The sequence below is a fragment of the Nuphar pumila genome, chromosome 14 (genome assembly GCF_984573655.1).
Source record: "Nuphar pumila chromosome 14, dmNupPumi1.hap1.1, whole genome shotgun sequence".
Lineage (NCBI taxonomy): Eukaryota > Viridiplantae > Streptophyta > Magnoliopsida > Nymphaeales > Nymphaeaceae > Nuphar > Nuphar pumila.
Genome location: NC_143262.1, coordinates 7,797,610 through 7,820,036, shown reverse-complemented (window position 1 = coordinate 7,820,036; position 22,427 = coordinate 7,797,610). Strand labels below are relative to the sequence as shown.

At 37.1% G+C, this 22,427-nt stretch overlaps 1 protein-coding gene and 1 pseudogene across 1 annotated transcript; one reads left to right on the top strand and one right to left on the bottom strand.

Moving 5' to 3' along the window:
• Positions 1 to 1,982: 1,982 nt before the first annotated feature.
• LOC149816241 (methylecgonone reductase-like) lies at positions 1,983 to 8,657 on the top strand (annotated as a pseudogene).
• A 1,619-nt stretch (positions 8,658 to 10,276) lies between these two features.
• On the bottom strand, positions 10,277 to 20,610 carry LOC149816240 (uncharacterized). The gene is made up of 12 exons (XM_089986584.1): positions 20,256 to 20,610; positions 20,093 to 20,174; positions 19,925 to 20,012; positions 17,109 to 17,258; positions 16,696 to 16,827; positions 14,751 to 14,907; positions 14,600 to 14,638; positions 14,420 to 14,494; positions 12,623 to 12,682; positions 12,389 to 12,453; positions 10,572 to 10,662; positions 10,277 to 10,448 (listed from the first exon to the last, which is right to left on the bottom strand). The coding sequence occupies exons 1-12, from the start codon at positions 20,376 to 20,378 to the stop codon at positions 10,386 to 10,388; spliced, it is 1,125 nt and encodes a 374-aa protein (XP_089842710.1). The 5' UTR covers positions 20,379 to 20,610; the 3' UTR covers positions 10,277 to 10,385.
• Between the last annotated feature and the right edge of the window lie 1,817 nt (positions 20,611 to 22,427).

Sequence of the window (22,427 nt, the reverse complement as noted above, 5' to 3'; positions counted from 1 at the left end):
AATTGAGTTTGGTTTGAACGCTTAAGAACCTATCTCCAATGGCTTGGATTTGTTGAAGCCAAGCTGATAGTTGTCTTTTTGTCAAGCATACAGATGAATTGGTGATGTATGTGCTTGTATACATGGATGACATAATCATCTTCAAGAGTTCTCAAAAAGATGTGCAAAATATTATATGACTTTGGTGAAGAATTCTCCATCAAGGACCTAAGACAGTTGCATTTTTTTCTTGGAGCTAAGGTAAATCATGTTTCAAATGATGTTGTTCTGTCACAAAGGAAATATGTTTGCGATCTTTTTTTCAAAACTCAAATGACGAAATCCAAACCCATGATTACCCCTGCAACCCCTAATGTAGTTTTATCAAAATATGTTGGAGATTTCTTTGAGAATGCTACATATTATAGAAGTGTTGTGGGAGCACTTTAATACATTACTCTTACCCGAGATGTTGCTTATTCGGTTAATAAGGCCTGATATTAACCTGACAATTTACGCAGGAGAATTCGAATCATATGAAAAGAATACTTTGTTATTTGAAGGGAACCATAAATTATGGTTTAAAAATATCCAAGCAAAATTCATTAAGGCTCTCTATCTTTTCTTATGCTGATCTTATACTGATCGAGCAAGATACCTAGATGACATAAAGTCTATCGACTGATATTTTACATTTTTGGAACCAAATATAATTTTTTGAACCTCAAAAAAACATATAGTAGCCAAAACAAGCATAGAAGCCAAATACAAAGTTCTCGCGAGACTTGATGTGATTGAAACCCCTTCTAACATAATTAGAGATAAGTCAGAGAGAAGTTCCAATACTGTGGTGTGATAATTTGGGAGCCAAGTTGCGAATCTTGTTTTTCATGCTTGAACTAAAGATATAGAAATATACTACCATTTTGTTAGAGAGAAAGTGGCAAGTCGAGAACTTATCATAAAGTTTATTTCATCTGAAGAATAACCTGTTGATATTCTTACCAAAGCTATCGCTGGACCAAGGTTTTGTTTTCTTAGAAACAAGCTCATTCTCATAGATATGAAGATTGGCTTGAGAGGGCATATTAGAAATATTGAACATGATCATTCATTATCCAGTCCCTCAACTTGAACCTGATCCAGTTCCAACTAGACTTCATGATCTGTTTAACCAAGCCACTTCAATCTAGAAGGATCCAACATAATCCAATCGAGCATGCTTGTAAGGAAAATCTTCCTGGTGAATATATGTTCATAAGGCAAGTCTTGTCAACGAAGAAAGAGAAGGAAGGAAGGGTGTCAACTTTCCATGAAATATAGTCATCCTTGTGAAAAGTCCTTTGTTGTAGCTCCAAGTTATTGTAATTTCCTTGTTGATGAGATATGATAGTTGGGCAAGGTTGTTATAAATGGAGACTTATATAAATGATGTGTCTCTCTCAAAATAAGCAAGAGCGATAAGCGAGGAAAGAATAAATTTTCATTGGGTGTAGGCTTGGCTAGTTGGCTTAGCCGAACCACGTTAGGTCCTTCTTCTTTGTGTGTGTTACGTGGTGTGGTTGGCTCTGGTACCAAGTTTATATTGAATACAATCTGTTATTTCTTTTCAAAAAAGTACAATCTTTTTCTTTTCTTTAAAAAATTATTATCGTGTCTTTTAAAGCAAGTTTTATGTCTTTCTTTTGTCATTCTTTTAAATACAAAAGAATTTTAGTCATGTATTCATTGTTTAATAAATTTTATCATTTCTCTTCTCAAAAAAAAAAATTTGTCATTTCACATGTTGCTAACTATAGGTTTGATACCCTGACTTTTTTTTCTTTTTCATACTCTTGTAAATAAATACCTGAGCCACTAATCATTGAACTTTATAAATGTCCATGTTACATTGCATAGTCATATCCAGCTTTATATGAGAGGTTGGCAAGTCCCCGAAACTCCGAAACAGGTGAGCTGGATGTGGTCTGAGTGCCCTGGAAGTTGGCTCAATTTAGAAAGCAATGGAGCAGCACATCCCTGAGGTCAGGTTGAACTCTGGCTTTCAGATGCCATTGGTAGGCATGGGCACAGGCACGTACCCTATCTGCCCACCTGATGTTGTATACAGAGTTGTACTTGATGCCATTGAGGTGGGCTACCGGCATTTCGACACGGCCTCACTATATGGAACCGAAGTCCTCTTAGGCAAAGCCCTTGCCTACGCGCTCGAACATGGTCTGGTTGGCAGCAGGGTGCAACTCTTCATCACCTCCAAGCTCTGGTTCACTGATACTCACCCTGATGGAGTCCTCCCTGCCCTCACGAAGACATTGGAGTAAGTTTTGATTGTAGGCCTCCCTTTAGTGCACATATGTATGTATGAATGAAGTAAAGCAAGCATAAGGTTTGTGAACTTGAATGTTTTTGATGGACCAAGTTTATGAAGTTGAAATCATTGGCGTTCATGAAGTTGATCATGTTCCGCGCGATGCCCAAACACACTCTAGTAGCAAGCGGTTACTTTACAAATATAACGATGTTTTCAAAAATATCATGATGTTTTCAAAAATATCATGATGTTTCAAAAAAAAAAATTGCCTAGGCCATGGGAAAACCCCCATCACCCACAACACATTGGCTCGCCACCGGTGGGTAAAACCCTTGATGTCCCTGTGCCCATGGGGAGTATACCCAGCCTTAACCTTGTGGTAAGGGAAGTTTTCCATGGGGTTTCGAACTTGTGACGTCCTATCAACTTTGTGACATTCCTAAGTCACCCCTACCAGATGAGCCTATCCCTTAAAATTTGTGTTTTTTCTTATAAATGTATTGCAACTTGAAAAAACAAACTAGCACGAATTTAACATTATATGAATGCTGTTTAGGAATTCATTTTACAGATATATCAGGTTACCGCTCTCTCTTTCTCTCATCATTATGTTTAATATTTATGAAGAGTATATCTTCAAGAATAAACTTTGCTTTTATCAACTCTTAATAGAATTCCCTCGTTGAGCTCATATATTCTCTCCTTAATTTCAATACTCTAATGAGGATGCTTCTTTGACTTACATTTTATCGTTTTTGCCTTTTTTTGTTTCTTTAAATATAAATTTTAATCTTATTTGACATTTAAATTAAAAAAAAAATCCATACAAAAACATGGAAAAAATTGAAACCTAACAAGATATTAGAAGCCGGTAATTTTCATTTTAAGCTTTTGTCAATATAAACTTGTATTTGTAGTCGATAATCTAATGAAATCATTCAATTTTGTGGCAAAATCTTGTTGATCATGTCAAACGTATACCAAGTTTGATCAATTTCTAATTTCTACTAAAAGAAGTTTTTAGATGATGGGCAACTATGCTAATCAACAGTTTTAACTACCAATAGATGTGGCCTAGGATTTGTCACCAAGAGGCAGCAAATCCTTGGGACAGTGGAGGACTTCATCATCACAAGGTCCATGATAGATTTCTTTCAAGTTGAATCCTAGGCCAAATCCCGATGCATCTTCTAGGGGTGGACATGAAAGTCTTTTTCCTCTCTTTTCATGATCAGACTGTCTGTCCAGACTGTAAATATGGGTGACTCCGGTTTACACTGTCCGAAAGGCGACCCTAAGTATGGCAGGCATAGCCAGCATGACTAGGTTTCCGATTTTGTGGGCAGTTTCAAATTTCCTCATGAAAAAAAGGTGGGTGTAAAATGTACATCAACCGGCCTCCTGCTTGGACAGTAAAACTATGAGATTGCCCCCATCGTCCACTAGAAAGAAGATCAGGTCATATTGAATATAATTGGTCATTGGTTATATTCAAATTCCACTACACATCTCACTAGGTCCATACCGCATTTGTTTTTTTATGATGAGGAACCCCTGGCTGAGAACCGGACTACTTAATGGACCACCCCTGCAGCGAGGCAAACCCTGGGTGAGGCCACGTGGTCCATGAAGCATTTCGCTTGGGAATTATGAGTGGGGCCTAATCACATCTCCATCAAGTGAGATGTGCAGTGGAGATTAAACATAACTGATGAATGGATTAGATTCAACATGATCTGATCTTGCCCACTGGAGCTCATGGGACCAGTGAGAGCACGTAACGGTACCTTAGTGTGCTCGATGTTGATCCAGTTCTTTTTTAAAGAAACTAACGGTCTAGATCTTATTCTGCTCTCTCGTTTTATCATTTGAATGGATACCACGTTTTATTGAGGATTCAACCATGAGGCAAGTTTTTTTACTTGATCTTCCAAACCATTTTGTAGAACAGAGTTTTTTCGCCTCCCAAAACTGCAACAAATCTAATGAAACCTACTTGTTATGCAAACTAGAGTATGCTACCCTACATGCGGTAAGTGTAATTCTTATGCGACCACAAGACCAATGTTAAAATCGTTCTGAATCAGCTGGTTCAGATCGAATCAATCGGCCCAACACCGATTCTAAAGCGACCAATTCATTTTTTTATTTTCTTTTTAAAGGGGTTAAAAGAAATTTTAATATATTTTTAGTAGTTTTATTTTCAAATGGCATGCGTCTTCTGATGGTAAAAAGTTGGCGATTCAATTCCATTCGATTCTTAGGCTTTTTTAAGGCATCCATACACTTAGTAAATCGATTTTAACATTACACAAGATCAGGGGCCCGTATGCATAGGTACTCACTGAGGCTCTGGTGAGACTGGACTGCACCAGTGGCGGAGCCACGGGTGGGCATGGGTGGGCGGTCGCCCACCCTATAATTAGAAACCGAGTCGATTTGGGACTCAGCCGAGTCAACTTGACTCGGTTTCCGACCCCGAGTCTACTGCGACTCAGCCGAGTCAGGAGTCGGGACATTTCAAAAAATTAGGGATTGAGGTTTTCCATTTCATTTTCACTGTTTCATTTGGGTTGCTGCTTCACCCATGCCCACCCCAAGCACCACTGTCGTTTGCCGTCATGCCGGAACGTCGGACCGCCAGTTGAAGGCTTGAAGTAGGTCGGTGTCTCTCTCTCTTTCCTTTCTTCTTTTTCTTTCTTCCGTTCTCTTTCATGTTTTCTGAACGGTTCCTTTTTTGGGCGTTTTTGAATTTGTTATACGTAAGAGCTAAACAAGAAATACACAAACACCATCTGGGTCGGATGGTGTTTGTGTATTTCTTGTTTATATTCTTCTAAATTTTGAGACTGAAACCCCAATCTCCCTATTCCATCCCACTTTCAATATAAGCATCACTCATGCCTCTGGAAACTACCACTCTTTTTCCTTTGATTCTGGGCCTCTAACGTGATGGATCCTCTTCATTCTGCTCCAAACATGGATTTTGCATTGTGGGTGTCTGTGTTTCTGCTTGTATTCTCGGTTTTTGTGGGATGGTATGAGAAATTTTTAGAGTACAAATCAAGAGCTTTGTTTCTAACAGGAGAAAGCTATGCAAGTCTTGAACACTATAAATTTATAGTCTATGTGATGTGATTGTGTTTCTTGATCAATTCCTCACTTATGACTACTAATAGGGCACTACATACCTCAGTAGGCAAGTGTTCTGCTACACCACAATAGACATTCATCTGGGTTCAAGTTCAACCTCAAGGGCTTAGCTGTGAGTTAACCAGTCTCATTGACATGGCACATGATAAATTACGCACATGATAAATTACCAATCAATGAAGACCTTGCAAGCCATAACAGAATTGCCAAATATACTGAAGCCCTGAGCTAATAAGTAGTTGGCATTTGGTTTGACCTGGCATGAGCTCGTATTTTCATTCAAGTTGGCAATGCCAATTTTTGTATATAAAGGTTGGTCTTCTGAATTTAAGTTCACTATTTTAAATTTTTGTTTCTTTATGAAGATTGGCAATCCTCTTCTCAATCTGGCTGTAGACACTACTGCTACTTATGAATATTTTTGGTCCCATGGGTTGATTTCTGAAGAGACTGGTTCAATCATCAAGAAAGAATGTGATTTCACCCACTGGTCCAAATAAATGGATCGCCCTTCAAGACCATAGCATTGTCCCCGAGACCCGAAGTCTGCCCACCCAACGAAACTCTTCTGGCTCCGCCACTGGACTGCACCCCACTGAAAAATAAAAAAGAAGAAAATTTTACCCAGATCCGTGACAAACATGGTTTATTATTTGGCCGGGTTGGTTTTCATGCTACACTGACAGCCCAAATTCAGTGCCTTCCTGGTTGAATATCCAAAAATCCATTGGTTACACTGTGTTAATACATTTTCTTTTAGAAGAGGATGGACATCCTGTGCATTGGATGAGATGATGATGCAATATGAATGGGTGATTTCTTTAAACTGCGTGCTTTGCCCAGCTTGGTAACGTTTCTATACACGAAATGATCTCATCAACTCTACTAAATTGGGGCAGGGGTCCTAGCCTCAGAGTTTTATGCAGCCGGCATGAAGACTGCTGAGTCAGCGCAACCAGGTCTTTGTGCCGGGTGCGGTTTTTTCAGGTTATGAATTCAAAAAAAAAAAAAGCTCTACTAAATTATATTTGAAAGCGAAGGATTGCTGCATAGCAATTTGTGTTAGTAAATGGAATATCTCTACTGTCATTCTCTGCTTCTAACACCAGCTGGGTTGCTTGTCTGAAAGCAATAGCAGAAGGGAGGAGAAGGTCTGAATCTCTGAATGATTGGAAACTAAGGGTTGGTAAGGGGCTGACTTTCACAAATGCCAACCCTTGTACAGGTGTATGTAATTTGCTGCTGATTCCCTTACAGGATTGTGGCGTGGAGGGGGGGATGCATAAACCTCCAGACACCAATTACAGTTTTTGATTTCCCCTGAACAGGGTGTGAAATCTTGGACATACTAAATTTTGAGCAATGAAAGGAAGGGACCCATTCCCCTAGCATGTTCTTTATTCGAAAAAAATGAAATATCTCTAATTGTTGCTTCCTTATCAACATTGTTTCAGGAATCTGCAGTTGCAACATCTGGATTTTTACTTGGTACATTTCCCAGTGAGACAGAGAACTAACATTGGACTACAGCAGTGAACAGGTTCTTCCAATGGATATAGGCGGCACATGGGCAGCCATGGAGGAGTGCCAAAGGCTGTGCCTCGCCAAATCTATTGGTGTAAGCAATTTCTCCAGCAAGAAATCTCAGTGATTTGCTTCTCACTGACAAGATACCTCCAGCCGTGAATCAGGTTCATGGATCTGTAGATAACAAAGATTAGTTGTTTCACTTCATCAAATAGAAATAAAGGTAGTCCCCGTGCACATGTTTGAAATATTATGCTGACGGCCTACGTTATTTGTCATCGTAAGTTAACAGGGAGCAACAATAGATTTAAAGGTTTTTGCAAATTGGTCCTTATAACTGATTTGCAAAATGGTCCCTGCCTTATGCCATTTTGCAAATTGATCCCTACTTTTTCATTAATCCTTGCAGATCAGTCCTTTAGGTTAACAGCTGTTAGCTTTCTTGATGGTAACTGTTAAAGGTAGATAAATTGATTATTCTTCCCTTACAGGAGGACCAATTTGTAAATATGAATAAGGCAGGGATTAATTTGCAAAAAGTTAATACACTAACAACTATTTGATGAAGGGCATTGTGGTGACAAGTTAACCAAGGTCAGTATTTGACTCTGGTCAAACTAACGGCAGTGGACAGAAGGACCAGTTTGTAATAACAGTGAGAAAGGCAAAGACTGATTTGTGAAATGGCATAAGGCAAGAACTATGTTACAAATTGGCTATAAGGCGGAGACCTATTTGCAGAAATCCCTAAATTTTATACTGAAAAATCATGTCACAGGGACACGCCATTTTGGTGGTGTTCCCTAGTGGCACAAGAGGACATGCTTGGACACGTGGACACAGACACGCCATTTTGGTGGTGTTCCCTAGTGACACGAGGACACGCTTGGACACATGGACACACACACTGACAAATACAACCAAATAATATTATTTTAAAGAATCATTTTAATAAAAATGCATTTATTTAATATTAAAATATCAAAAATAGTATTTATTGATTAAAGAATAAATAATTCCATGACCTGATGTCCGATTTCCAAAAAAAAAAAATCAAACTTGCGAGGCTAACTCGCATCACACGTCCTTGTGTCCAAGTATCATTGTGACAGCTGAAAAGTTTATTTGTCTGATCCCCGAAATAGGTGGAGAAGCATCCAGAGTGGCAGCAGGGAAAGTTGAGGGAGTTATGTGCAAGCAAAGGTGTCCATGTGTGTGTTTGGAAACCCTTGGGAGAAAGGGGAGACTTTTGGGGTTCGAACTCGGTTCTAGACAGCCATGTTCTTAAAGATATATCTCAAGCCAGAGGAAAGACTGTGGCTCAGGTAGCAATGAAATGATTCTCCATGTTATGCTAGACTTCAGTAAAACTTAGTTGAGCTGGATCGCGTGTAAGCATGAGAATGCTAGATCCCTCAATTAAGATGGTGATTCAGCTTTCTTATTCGAACCCCCAAATTTTTTTCTTAATTAAAATATATGTAGGGATAAAATAATGTTGTAGGTTTGCCTGAGATGGGGATTTCAGCAAGGTGCGACCTTGGAGGTGAGAAGCTTCAGCATGAACAGGATGAAGGAAAATCTTGGTATTTTTTATTGGGAGCTATGTCAGGAAGAGATTGACGCCATTCACTCCCTTCCCCTGGGGAGGCCTTTAAATTTCCTAATGGGCCATATAAAACCCTAGAGAAATTCTGGGATGGAGAGATGAAAGTCAGACCTCCATCAATTATACCAAAATAAATCAGCACATACAGCTCTTTGCAGAATAAAAAATTGAGGGCAGAATTATTCAAGACTTCCCCCTTTTGGTTTCGTCTTGATACAAGTTGCTTTCAATGCCGTTCATCCCCAGAGATGGATAATGGTTTTAAACTTCATGTCTTCTTATACAGATCAATGGGAAATGAGTTTCTCTGTCTTAATAAAAAAAATGCTTGAGCTCACTCTTTACATATGTTGATGTGGCTTTTATAATCTAGCATTCTCCGCGGTAGAATGTGGCCGATTTCACCAGCACCCAATGTCACAAATCTGCTTCTCTAGAAATCTTATTGATGGAAAATCTCGAAACATTTTTAAACATTCTGGCTAATCTTTTGTCAAAAAAAATTCTTGAAAACAATAACATATAGAAAAATAAAGGGAAACTTTCAAATACACACCAAACTTTTGGCTCTAATTCATATGTCCACCAAACTTTTGGAGGTTTTCAATTAGGCACCAAAGGTTTCTCACTATTAATCAAATGCCCCCATTCCTAAACTGTTGGTTAGCTTGCCCTTGAGTTAGCACTAACTACTGTTTTAAAGTTACTATTTATCCCTTACAGCAATTGAACTGTACGAAAGGGGTTTTTTTTCATGCTTATGATAACTCAATCCAACTTTAAAAAAAAAGGATTTGGTTACTGAATCTGATTAATTGGATTTGGGTTCGGATATGACCCACTGACATGCTTAATAGTAAGCATTTTTTGGCCATTGGATTTGGTTTATAGTTTAGGTAGTTATATTTTATTATGCACTTTTTTCAAACAAGCATCTTATTTTAAATGTATACTGAATTTTATGTCTTCATTGATTTTTATTTTTGTCATAATCAAAATTTTACTTTATACTTCATTTAACTATGGGCGGGGCCGTTGCACCATCCTAATGTCGATAAAATCAGTTTGGATATAAATTAGGTTTGGGATGGTAATAAAAGCCCAGACTTGCAGTTCAATTGCTGCAAGGGCAAAATAGTAACTTTAAACCAATAGTTAGTGCTAACTCAAGGGCAAGATAACGGCAGTGTAGGAATGGGGGGCATTTGATTAACATTGAGAAACCTTTGGTGCCTAATTGAAAACTTCCAAAAGATTGGTGGACATATGAATTAGAGCCAAAAGTTTGGTGCACATTTGAAATTTTCCCAAAAATAAAATATGCAAAATACATTTAGAACATTTATAACTATAAAAATACTAAAAGTTTGTTAACACAATAAAGATGCAATATTTTCAAAAATAAGTGATACTTCAAAATATCACCCTCTTTTTATTGCCTCGTTACAAGTTTAGATAAGATAGCTAAGTGTTCTAGAATGTGATCCAGATCTGATCTGTACAAAGATGCGGTCACTTCCTCGGTGTGATAAAATAAATGCTCCCCAGGGCTCGAAGTCGTGATGTGGGGATATCTCCACATCAGTTGGACAGTTCCGTGTGACTGGGATAGGTTTGTTGGTTTGTTAAAGTGGCACATATCATCAATAATCATGTCTGGAGTCAAAAGGTGGATTTAGGTTAAATAAAACTACCACTATATTTTGTAAATACCATTATATTTAAAACATTTACTGGCTTGAGCCTTGAGGTACATATACTGCAGAATCTAAATTCAACAAAAAAACTCCATTTCTAGCCAACCTCTTAGATGATATCTCTTGTCTGATCTTTGCTTGATGTCCACCCATACGTACGTGTAAGGCGAATCTGCAATAAAGTGCAATGAGACATAATTAGAATTGAAAATTTGAGATATAACGCAGAATTCCATCCATGTATTTGTTGAGATTGCATTAGCATATGGATATATATCAAATCAAAACTTATTACCTGGGCGAATGCATAAACTGCCCGCAATATCCTGGCATAATCTGTGCCTATCATTTGAATTACAATATCTGCCAGAAACGTTCCCCATAGCCTGCAGAACTCGGGCCATAAATGCATAGATCTTTTATTATAAATTCAGAGAAAGATGCACCACATATAACATGATAATGCAAGTGGACTAAGAAACACTGAAGTAACAGCATGCCTTTCTCAAGATAAGATAACTGTTTGCATGAAAATAGCAGCATTTTCCAACTTATACAGATTCAGCACCAGTTTATGAATGCTGAGCTTAACCATATGGTCCGTTTGCCCATATTTCTCTTTCGCTGGTATACCTTGGGCATCTTACCCAGTAACCATCTTCATCATTTACAGCAAAAAAGTGGAGGCATTCGTTTTCCTTTTCTAAATATCAATTAAAAGAAAACTTAATTAAATAAACAGAGTAGGGAGGTGATAACTGACGAGGGTCCATCAATGGCAAAAACCATATGATTTATTATTATGGTGATAATGATGGTAATAGTTATTTCAAGACCTGAATAATACATCATAAGATTCTTGGCCATAAACCTGATAGTAGATAATGTGTGTCATTAAAAAGAACAGCTGATGCCCAATTCTTAGAGTAAGGAAAAGCCACGCATCTAAGTAGGCAGATACGGGATAAAAAAAAACCACAACAAAATCATTCAATAATAAATCAGGTGAACACAAATCAAAAAATACTACAAAAGAAAACATGACAGAAAGAACAAGGGAGAAAGAAAAATCGGAAAACCTGTGACAGGATCCCAGTATAGTGACAAAACATTTACAATGGTAAATATCAGCAACCAAAGTCTCATGAGAAATTGAGAACTTTTATATTTCTCATGATTTTCGGTAAAATATCAGAAAAAAATAAATTAAAAATAAAAAAGTAATCTCCATAAAGGAAATTTTTTAAAATTTAAAATTATTGTGATATTTACATCTTTATCGGCTATGCAATTTTTTGCATTTTCTAAAACAATGCCTATATTTGTCACCATGGATTTGAGGAACAGCACCTGCTTGCTATATTTAAGGAAAATCAAAATATTTCCTAACAGTTTGACAGAGCTCCATTATCACCTCATTTAATTGAGTTTAACCTACAGAATCTTACTCACTTTCTGAAGCAGCTTCATTCTAACTTCATGATTAGCTAGAATTTATACCAGCAGTTTCTTCTGCCTATTGAGTTTTACATGATGTCTGAAATTTTTCTAAATATTTTTAGCAAATACTATCCAAGACCAAAACTATTTGAGAAGAGTACATTGTCCATGTATCCAATCAGGAAATTAAAAAGTCATGGGACCAGAAAACTAGTTTAAAAAGCAGATAAATTGGTGGCTATGCAATAAATGAATTTCTTAAATTACTGCCCACAAAATAGTAAACCATATAACGGGGTGCCAGTTTCATCCAAGAATCAAGAAAATTTTGAAGAGTTCTATAAGACGACCACAGAGTCCCTGATCCGTTTTCCCTAGTAGTGAAAAGAGAAATAAATAAGCAACGCTTCCAAGGCAGTATATGCTGTTACCGAGTAGTTAAGCATTCCTTCAAATATTTCATTATAAGAAGTTAACTTAGGATGCGGCAAATTTTCCATTTTTTTCCATTGTCAACCTAACATTTTACAGCTTAGCAAAGCAGATACAGAAGGCCTTCAACTTCCATCTTATGCAATATGACAACAATAGAAAGATGGTGAAGTGAAAGGCATATTGCAAGAAACCACAATAAGTAGTATAAATTAAAAATACGCAAACAGAATGGCATACACTGGACCAAGCAACATCATCATGCTCCGTAGTCCAAAATATCGTGATGCTGCAGAAGCCAAACCCTAGATCATTACAAAACAGAAGCTTCAGATACATATCAAAAGTGAAAAAAATGTCTATCCCTCGGCAAAAGCAAGTGATAGGATGGTGAAATGAATCAGGATATACTTGAGAATGTACATTCTATCCACAAGAAACATTGGGTGATAAAAGCACTACAGTAAAAATCACCTTCTTAGCAGCAAGCAATGTCACTCTAGATTCCAAGCTAATGGCAGCCAATTGCCCACCCTGACAACAAAATGGAAATTTCTAGTTATTCACAGGGTCTACACTACATTCTCTAGTGAAGAAATTCATTAGGGTGATACAAAAGATGTATCAAATCTTAGCAGCATTATGAGATGTAGACTGTAGTTGTCCTAGTGGAAAAATAGCGGAAATGCATATGCGTCATGAGAATGTCGACTGAAGATTCAAGAAGGGAAAAAGAGAGAGGAAGGAAAAGATGTTTGAGTTTCCAATAGAAAAAGAGCACAAGTTGGAAATTTATTATGAACAGAAGAATCAAACACATTGCATGTGTGCGTCCGAATGCATGTATGTGTCTCTGTGTGTGTGAGTAGCAGTTATATTCTTGAGGATACGATATAATGAAGTGCTCATATGTAGAGATGTAAACAGACTCGGGCCAAATTCAAGTCAGACATAATTGGATGTAGACTAATCAGCTAAAGAGTCAGATTCATATACAGCCGAAAAAACCCTTTACAGAATCTGGATCTGATCAGCTACAGATTCAGAGTAGGATTTGGATGCAAATATAAAAAACATAAAACTGAATCAATCTATCCAGTCAAGTCTGACACTCTAATTAACATCCAACTAAATAGATACAGGTCAATCAGACATCCGGACCCAAGTCCAAACCATCCACAACTGCTGTATCCCACTTTTCCAACAACAAAAAGCAGTGGTTCTGAGTCAATTGATTTTATAAAGTAGTACAAATAATAAAGTGAAAATAAAAGAGATAAAAAGAAATAAGAACAATGACTGACTAAGGTGAAGATAAAGAAGAAAAAAGGGCAAAATAGGAACAACCACTGCAAGCCATATAAAGAAGAAATACGACAAGAACCCAACTGAAACAAGACATTGTGTTTACTGGTATGAATTTATGAAATGGGAAGTAAACTACTTTACACACACACACACACACACACACACACACACACACACACACATATATATATATATAACCATAGAACTAAGCAATATCACACTAACCTAACCTATGTTTCGTTTAAAACCTTTTTAGAGGCTTTTTCAATTCCTTTTCTTTTCCCTTTTCTAGCCACTAATTCAACCTACACATGCAAGAAACAACATTTCTTGCTGAAATAACTGCCATGGTATTTCAAAATGACATGGTAAAGCTATAAGTTAGCCAAAAGAGGAAAAGCAAGCTGTCTAGCTATAGTCTGGTAGGCAAAGTACAGGATCAAGTTTCAGATGGATTTACTCCAATCAAAGGAGACCCAAAGCACTCCACTACCTTGTTCAATTTGATGGACAACAAGGCAGTCCTACCATAGAAGTATGGCCCCTTTTGTTAAGGAATGGAATGCCTGGAGACGCCATAGTCAAGTGAAGCCCTTTTTTTCCACCTTCCATGTATGTTCTTTTAGACATTTTCTTAGTTGGTATTTGTAAGTATTTAATTTTTTTTTTATTGACCTTAGACAGGAGTCCAGGACCAAATGCAGACAGAAAGGATTAGTGGAACAAACAGTAGGTTCAGATGTAATACAAGTCAGAATCAGCTGAAGAGACAATGCTGACAGAATCAGAAAATAATACCAGGTGTAGGTTCAGATGTATCTACATTGAGATGTATGACGGATGGACAATGATGATAGTGCATGAACTAGAAAGCCAACTTTGCAAACCTATTGCCCCATAGTTGATGGTTAGATGGGTGAAAGCTCAATTACCATTCAAATGATATTTCAAAAACTAGTCTACCTTTTTAAGTGCTTCATGCTTTATTTGGTAGTTGGCAGCTTCCAACATCAACTTTCCAGATAAGCTCCTTCTTAACTATCAAAGGAGAGAAACGTCTAAGCATATCCAGGAGTGGCAAGAACTTGTTCTAACAGCTCAATAGACAAATCCATTCAAATTGAACCAGCTCATATAACATACCAATTGATATATCTTGGATAGAGTCAGCATACCACCACCCTGTTCGCAAACCCAATAAATTATTCATCTAATCAATAATTTTAAGAACGAAATCCAGAAGTAATTCATTGATGAAATTGCAATATGAATATTAAAAAGAAAATAAAATAACCTTCAAAACTATCAACTGGAGTTCCTTTGCCCCAACTTTCAACACATCAAGTGCATGCACTTTCCACTGACTAAGACCAAGTTGCCCATCTGTATAAGCATAATAATTGGAAAACTTGCCATTCTCCCAAGGGAAGAAAAAACCAGGCTCTTCCTCACTGAAAATAGACAAAATAAATCAATATGAATGTAAGGCTAAGCGCCTCACAGAAAATAGATCAAGCATATTAATATGAACAGTTCACAATGCCAGACATGCAAACCAGCATCCGTACATGTTAAATTTAGCAACCAATGCAAAGCTAGTTGTTTATTCTTTCCTTTGTCATAGCCAAGAGATCAAGTTCCAAAGCGTTGAATTTTAAGAAATAGGCAAGAGAAAAGAATGGAAACAAAAAAGAGAACAAGAAATTTAATACATGTAGCAGAATTGACATTTCCTATCTGGCAATTCAAGAACTGCACTGCAGTTTAGACAAAAAATAATGAAATTTTAACTCGAGATTATATAAAATGAAGTATATATATCATGGGTAAGGAACCCCTTAGTTAGAACTCATAGGGGGAGGTTGTTTTGACCAGATCTGACCTCATGGATGTGTTCTGCATGGTCAAAATAGTAGAAATCAACTCTTGAATCATAGTTTTTGGACATAAAAAACAGGTTTTTTTGAGGTTTGAAAAATTGGTACATTGTAGACCGTTGATTTTTCAACCCTCATCAAATCTGACATACATATATGTCAGAAAAACATGATCCAAATGTCAGTTTCAACTAAACTTAATATGTAGATCACATCTGGAGGGTTTGATGTGTAAAAAAACTGAAAAAATAAAAATATTTCATTTTTTCACTAGGGGGTTCCTTACCCACGAGTGTAGTATATATATATATATATATATATATATATATATATATATATATATATATATATATATATATATATATATATATATATATATATATATATATATATATATATATATACTCAGCAGAGTGTTACCTTATTTTGCAGGTTCCCAGGTCCATTTACTGATTGATCCAGTAAATAGACAATTCGGGTCAACTTAGAGGAGTCAACTAGTCGATCCATGCAGTTTTAAGATGTGAAATGGTATCGAGTAGAACTCATAACAAGTGAGCGTACATATAATAGTTAAAAAGTATAAGAAAAAATTCCAGTTTATCTGTGAAGCAGCACAAAAACACTCTAAAACTAATAAACTATGTTGGGATGGAAATGAGAAGCTTCTAATTTCCATCTTTAGATCCATCTTTGTTGGAACTACAAACAGCAACTTCTCAGATATTTTAATCAAAGCAATACAGAAATTTCAATAAAAAAAGAGGTGAGATGAGAAAGATAAAACACGGAACGCTCTTGATGAAATCAATTTGAAGTACAAAACCATACAAAAAGAGCCTTCCACCTAGTCCAATCAAAGTAATGTAAGAAAACAAAAGATAAACATAACATTCCTTGTGAACAACTTAACCTCTTTAACTAACAATGATAATTATTGTTAGCAGATGCAAATGTTAGCTACTACCCTGCTAGCCTAGTGGTGCACAGATAATGACATTAAAAACTTTGGCCTAATATTTCGGTAGAAACAGTAACCTTCAAAATAAATGCAATAAGTCAGTAGTATTGACCATAAAACTCGTGTTTCATAATTAGCAAAACTTTATCTTCAAATAACAAAGATTGATACAGTTATAATAGTTAGCCATATGTGTAAGCATATTTCAGAAAAGAAAGAAGTTGCTCATGCACTTCCTACTGGAGAACAGAAGAGGCAAGAAATCTATTAGATAACATTCAGAACCTGCATCTTTGTTTCACCCCTAAATATCATAATAAAATATTTTGCTAGGGCAAAGCACGTACATGATAACTGATCATGCAACCAGCTCACAGAAAATTACACATGGCAAATAGTACCTTGAGTATTCCTGCAATAGGTGCAGAAATATCTCTGCCTCCAAGTCCCCTGTTGTCAATGTGGTGGAACAGGGAACCCTTAGCTTCTTCCTCAAGTCAAGCAAAACATCCCTGTAGGAAGGCCTCCAACCCCTTGCAATAATAGTGAAAGAGAAAATCAGATGGGGTGCTGATTGAAACCTTGTGAAACTTGCAGATATCAATGAGGCTGCTTACACAGATTAAGAAAAACTTCTTTTTTATTCTTACGCTTTAAAAACTAAGAACAATGGACATCTTGCTGCAACATAATCAAGTTTTTACAAGTACATTTCAGCCTCATATTCAACAACAAAACTACATATTATTGAAAAAAGTTCCTGGATTATAACAACAAAAAGAGAAATAAAGCTCGCAGAAAATTAGAATCTTGCCTTAATGTTGCCCGAGCATCTGCAGCCAAGAACAAAAATCGGGACTCTAGAAGCTCAATGAAATCATCCCTTACTTCACAGGCCTCTCCATGCATAACATCATCGACATTACCTCCATATGTGATGGACTTCAACAATGGACTAAAGTAGCTGATCAAAACGTAAAGGAAAAACAGTAAAACCCCAATGGCTTAGTACATGCACCTAGATATAAGAATAGATACAAATACAGTTGTACAAATATAAGCATGCCATGAGTAATAAAAAGCAAGGATATTATTTCATGTATCTTATCCTCAAAGTACAGTGACAGAAAACAATAAATGACTTAAACTCCTTACATTTTTTATCATATGTGATGTACTACCAATCTAAGATTAGACCAAAGGTTCCTATTCTTATTTTGGTTAGGCATAGTAAGGAATAGTTTATAATTTGCACAATATTGTTTTTTATGTAAAATAAGCTATAGGATTCATCTATAAAATGGAAATGAATTATAGAATAAATCTATGTAACCCATGTGGACTCAAGGACGCACCAGAAGATGACCGTCTTCTTTTTCTCATGCTTCCTGCTGTCAGTACAGCACAATATTCACCTTTCTTTCCACTCCAAGATCTTATTGTTTCTCATGTTTCTTATTCCTAGCCTGCTTAAACTTTCGTTATTTCAGTGCTTCCTCATGCTTTATCAAACTTCTCTTCTCAGTATATTCTGTAATGAAACAAGAAATAGATGTGCACACGCACACAAGACCACTAAGAGAAATACACAAAAGACACTACGGGCAAGAGAGTAACACTCAAGAGCACACAGAAGCCACTAAAGGGATAAACTCACAATGTAAAAATAATATTTTATCAGTTTACTAAATGCTCAAGAGAAGCATCTAGAGGGAAGGGGGATCACCCCTTATATATACAAAATGGGGAAGAGAGAGATATCTAGCCGTTGGGGCTAGTCCCAAATGCTAGCTATATAGCTGTTGGGCTGTTCCCAACGGCTAGATATCTAGCTGTTGGGCCTAGCCCAACAGCTAGAATAGTGGGCAGAAATGACCCTTAACAAAGGGGTGCATTACATAAGGGTTAAAAATAAAATAGAATAAGAAATTACATAATATCTTAAAATACATTCTAAACAATTATATATATAACACCCTCCCTCAAACTGACGGTGAGATCACCGAAAGTTTGTCTAAGGAAAAAAGAAAAATGAGGTGCCAACAATGCTTTGGTGAAGAAGTCCGCAAGTTGATATTCAGATGTTACATAGGGAAGCTCAATAATGCCCCTTAGAAACTCTTTGCGAACGTAGTGACAATCCATCTCAATGTGCTTTGTGCGCTCATGGAAGGTGTGATTGCTGGCGATGTAGATGACACTCTTGCAGTCACAACACATCTTCAATGGAGTAAAGAATATTACACCCATGACGTTCAAAAAACTCTTCAGCCAAACAATTTGTGTACATTCATAAATTCTTTTTTGCATGTTTTTTGCATCCAACCTTCTTGCTTTCTAATTTCTATCAATAGAAGCATCATATTGTAGGAGAGTTTAACACAAATAATAATATAAAACCAAAGCAAATATAAAATCAAGGGATATATATGCTACAGTCGTTTGTACATACAATCTAGTAGAAAACACCATTTTTTCAACTTTTTTGCAATTTTCTAGTAGAGCTAACCTTATAGATGTGTTCTACATAGTTTGTTTAGTAGAAAATAAGTTTTAGATCATGTATTTGCATCATTAAGCAGGTTCTCCAAGGGCTTCAAAAATCAACATTCCACAACGTGTCAGATTTTCAAGGATCAAAAGATCATGTTTTTACATAGAAAAATATGATCCATGGTCAGATTGAATGCGTGCAACCTGCATCTATGATTTCCCAACTAGATTGTACAAACTGTAGACAGTAGCACACACACATACACACACACACACACACACACACACACACACACACACACACACACACACATATATATATATATATAGAAAGAGAGAGAGAGAGAGAGAGATTTCAGAAAAAAAATGATTGAATATCAAATGTATGAACAAGGTAAGAGATTTTAATTTTCATTTAGAATGGAAGAATGGCTTCAGACAGGGCAGCAGGACAGGACACCACATCAAGTTCAAGAAACGCTAAAGAAGCAGAACTTGGAATATCTCCAAACATCATTAAATAGTCCATTGACAAGACATAGAAACGAATAAATTCTGGAGAGAAACAATAAGAAAGCAAATTTGATTTGGAAAGTATGAACCCCTCTCATCATTTGCGAGCAGAAAAAAGAGAACCCTAATCGCTTAGTACGATATCTTCCCACTATTTGACAGCAGAAAAGGCCAATCTTAATTGCTCTCACTATCAAGAAAATCTTCACATACACAAAAATCTTAATCAAACAATTCAGTAGCAGTGTTTATGGATAAGACGTCTTGTCACATCTTAATCACTTGTTGGCTCCAAAACTTGCACACTGCATTCACAATTAACTAGCGAAACGCATTTTATCTTAAGCGTCTACAAGAATGATCCCTCTTCTCACTTTCTAGACAATGCGTTCACATAACAAAATTTAAACACGTAAATCCCCTCTTCCTCTCAGTGAAAGGGAAAAGAATTCAATTAAACACATTAAAACAAGAGAAAAGAAAAAAGAAAAAGAAACCGAGAACTCTTGAGTAGCAATTCAAGCATTATGTATACCATCACCTACTAGAATCGAACTAACCAATGCAGAAAAGGAGGAATTAATAGTGGAATCAGTACCAACACAGTCGAAACTATCTGATTACCTGCGACCGAAGAGAATGCTCGAAAGTTCAGATAGTTCACTATCCGTGGCCAATTCAAGCACTGACCGGAGATCCGGATCGAAACCACCTGCAAAAACCTCGATCCATCACTATCGAACAATTGAAAACGGCAGAGCAACCGAAGCACAGAGAGCGTCCGGAATCCACCATTAGCTCTCTCCGGCAATGCCGAGCGCGACGAGCACGAGAACCTCAGGCAGCAACGCGGCCTCCTCCAATAACTAAAGGCCTGCAGGTTCCGATCGAAACAAACCCATATAGAGAAACGCGAATTTCGCGAAGAAACGAACTCCGATCGTCGAGTTCTTACCTGAGAAGAAACGAAGGGCGAATGTGAGGTTCCCGCGGTAGGGAGTGCGAAAGTGAAACAACGGAAGAGACTGTGGGCCTGGAAATTAGGGTTTGGTGCAACTGCGAGCATCTTTTCATGCATCAATCTCTGTCAAGGTCGACGCTTCGAGGAATCCGCCTTCTTCACTAAACGAGCGGCAAAGCTCTCCTCTCCCTCCCCTGCATTTCCGCGCACGGATTCCCGCGATTTCTTCCGGACTTCGGATGGCGCGAACCAGTGGGAAACAGAGAGAGAGAGGGGGGGAGGGGGTCACCTTTCCCTACGATTCATGGCCAGAGATCGAAGATTCCCCAACCACAGCCGCTTCATGCTCTACACTCCACGATGCGTACAATTTACATACGAGTATCTTTAAACGGGTCGGATTCGGTTCGGATCAAATATGGCCAGAACCGAAGGTCATACATCTTGGTATCGGGATTTTCTTTGCGAGGGAAATTTTCTCAATAAATTTAACTTTTTGTTTTTCAGGAAAATCGACGGGAAATATTTTGGCAGGCTTAAAATATTAAAAAATAAATAAAAACATATGAATACTATAAAGGATAATATGTAAAAGTATAAAACTTTTAAAAATCGGTCTTCATCAAGTAGTTCTTAGTTTAACATTGCAATATTAAAAAATAAGTGACATTTTAAAATATTGCAATGATGTGCAAAATATTATGACAAAAATCATGATATTTTCAAAATATTGGTGATATTTGCCACGTAGGCGCAATTAACTTCTAAGCACTAAGGAGAAGGTGATGACCTCTCCGTCATAGGTTCGACTCTCACATGTTGTGAGGGTACCTTTAACTAGTGGGCTTCATGAGAGCTTGGGTGTTGGGTGACTCAACCCAGGGTTTAGCTTATAGGGAGCTAGCCCATTAAGTGACCTGATTCTCGTTGATGAGGGTTCATCGTCATCAAGAAAAAAAACTTCTAAACACTAATATCCATTACCCCGTTTTAAAGCGGCATATATAGGAGTGCAAAAGAGTCAAAGATCCTAACAAGATCCAATCACATTGATGGATCTGAATGGTGTGTTTTCTAATCTGGGTCAGATCTTATGTGACTTAGGGTCAACAACGGGTACACAAATATAGTTGAATCCAGTAAGAATCGTGTTTGACCCGACCCATATTGCTTTTGTTTACGTAAATCAATAGGTTTTATCCATCTTTGGAGAATCCAATATCACAGAAGCTCATGTCATATTGGATCTGAAAGCTCGCTTTGATACCTGAGTTGCATAGATATCTAATTTTAGTACACACACACCAAAAAAAGGAATAAACAAATAGCGGCACAAGTCAAGCCTGACCAACCCAGGACCCATACCTGACCTGTTTTCATGCCAAATAGAATCACACGTGCGGTTTTGTTAAAGCAGAAAATTTGGTGCACAAGTTGCAGAAATTTGCATTTGATATTCAATGATTAATATCGGCGATATTTTGAAGTGATTGACAAAAAAGGAGATATTTAACAAATATTTAAACATTTAATGTATTACAATATGTTCAATGATATTATAGTTCAAACGAAAACATCACAACTTTTATTGCGATATTTAAGTTGTTATTGATAAAATGTTGGTAAACTATTTATTTTATTTTCTACATATTTTTAAATTTTCATGTCTTTTTCTTTAATTGTTTATAACACCTTTTAATGTTCCCAAGACTTTTTTTCAAATAAAAGTTCAAGAAAATATATAATTCAAAGTATAGCGAGAAACTCTCTGCTGCATATACCCACAAGGGTTGCCCAAGAGGCAGCAGGCCTGGGGAGAAGGTGCTGACTGCTTCGTCCCAAGTTCGACTCTCACCAGGTATGCAGGTGCCTTTAACTGGCGAGTAAGGACTTGAGTGCAGGAAACCCACTTGGGGTTTATCTTGCAAGGATTAAGACCATTAAGTTATCCGATTATCGACGAGAGTTTCTCAATCATTAGAAACAAAAAATATGCGCCACATGTTTGACATTTTAAAGGTTTGTTGCTATAGCCGCATATCAAATTTGTTTCGCAGTGGACCGGGGTGGGGGCAGGCAACATGGTCTCCACCCCCGCCTCGTCTCAAACTTTTTCCCTTCATCCCTGTTTCATGTCCTCCATATCCAGTCCAAACGGGGCAAGGT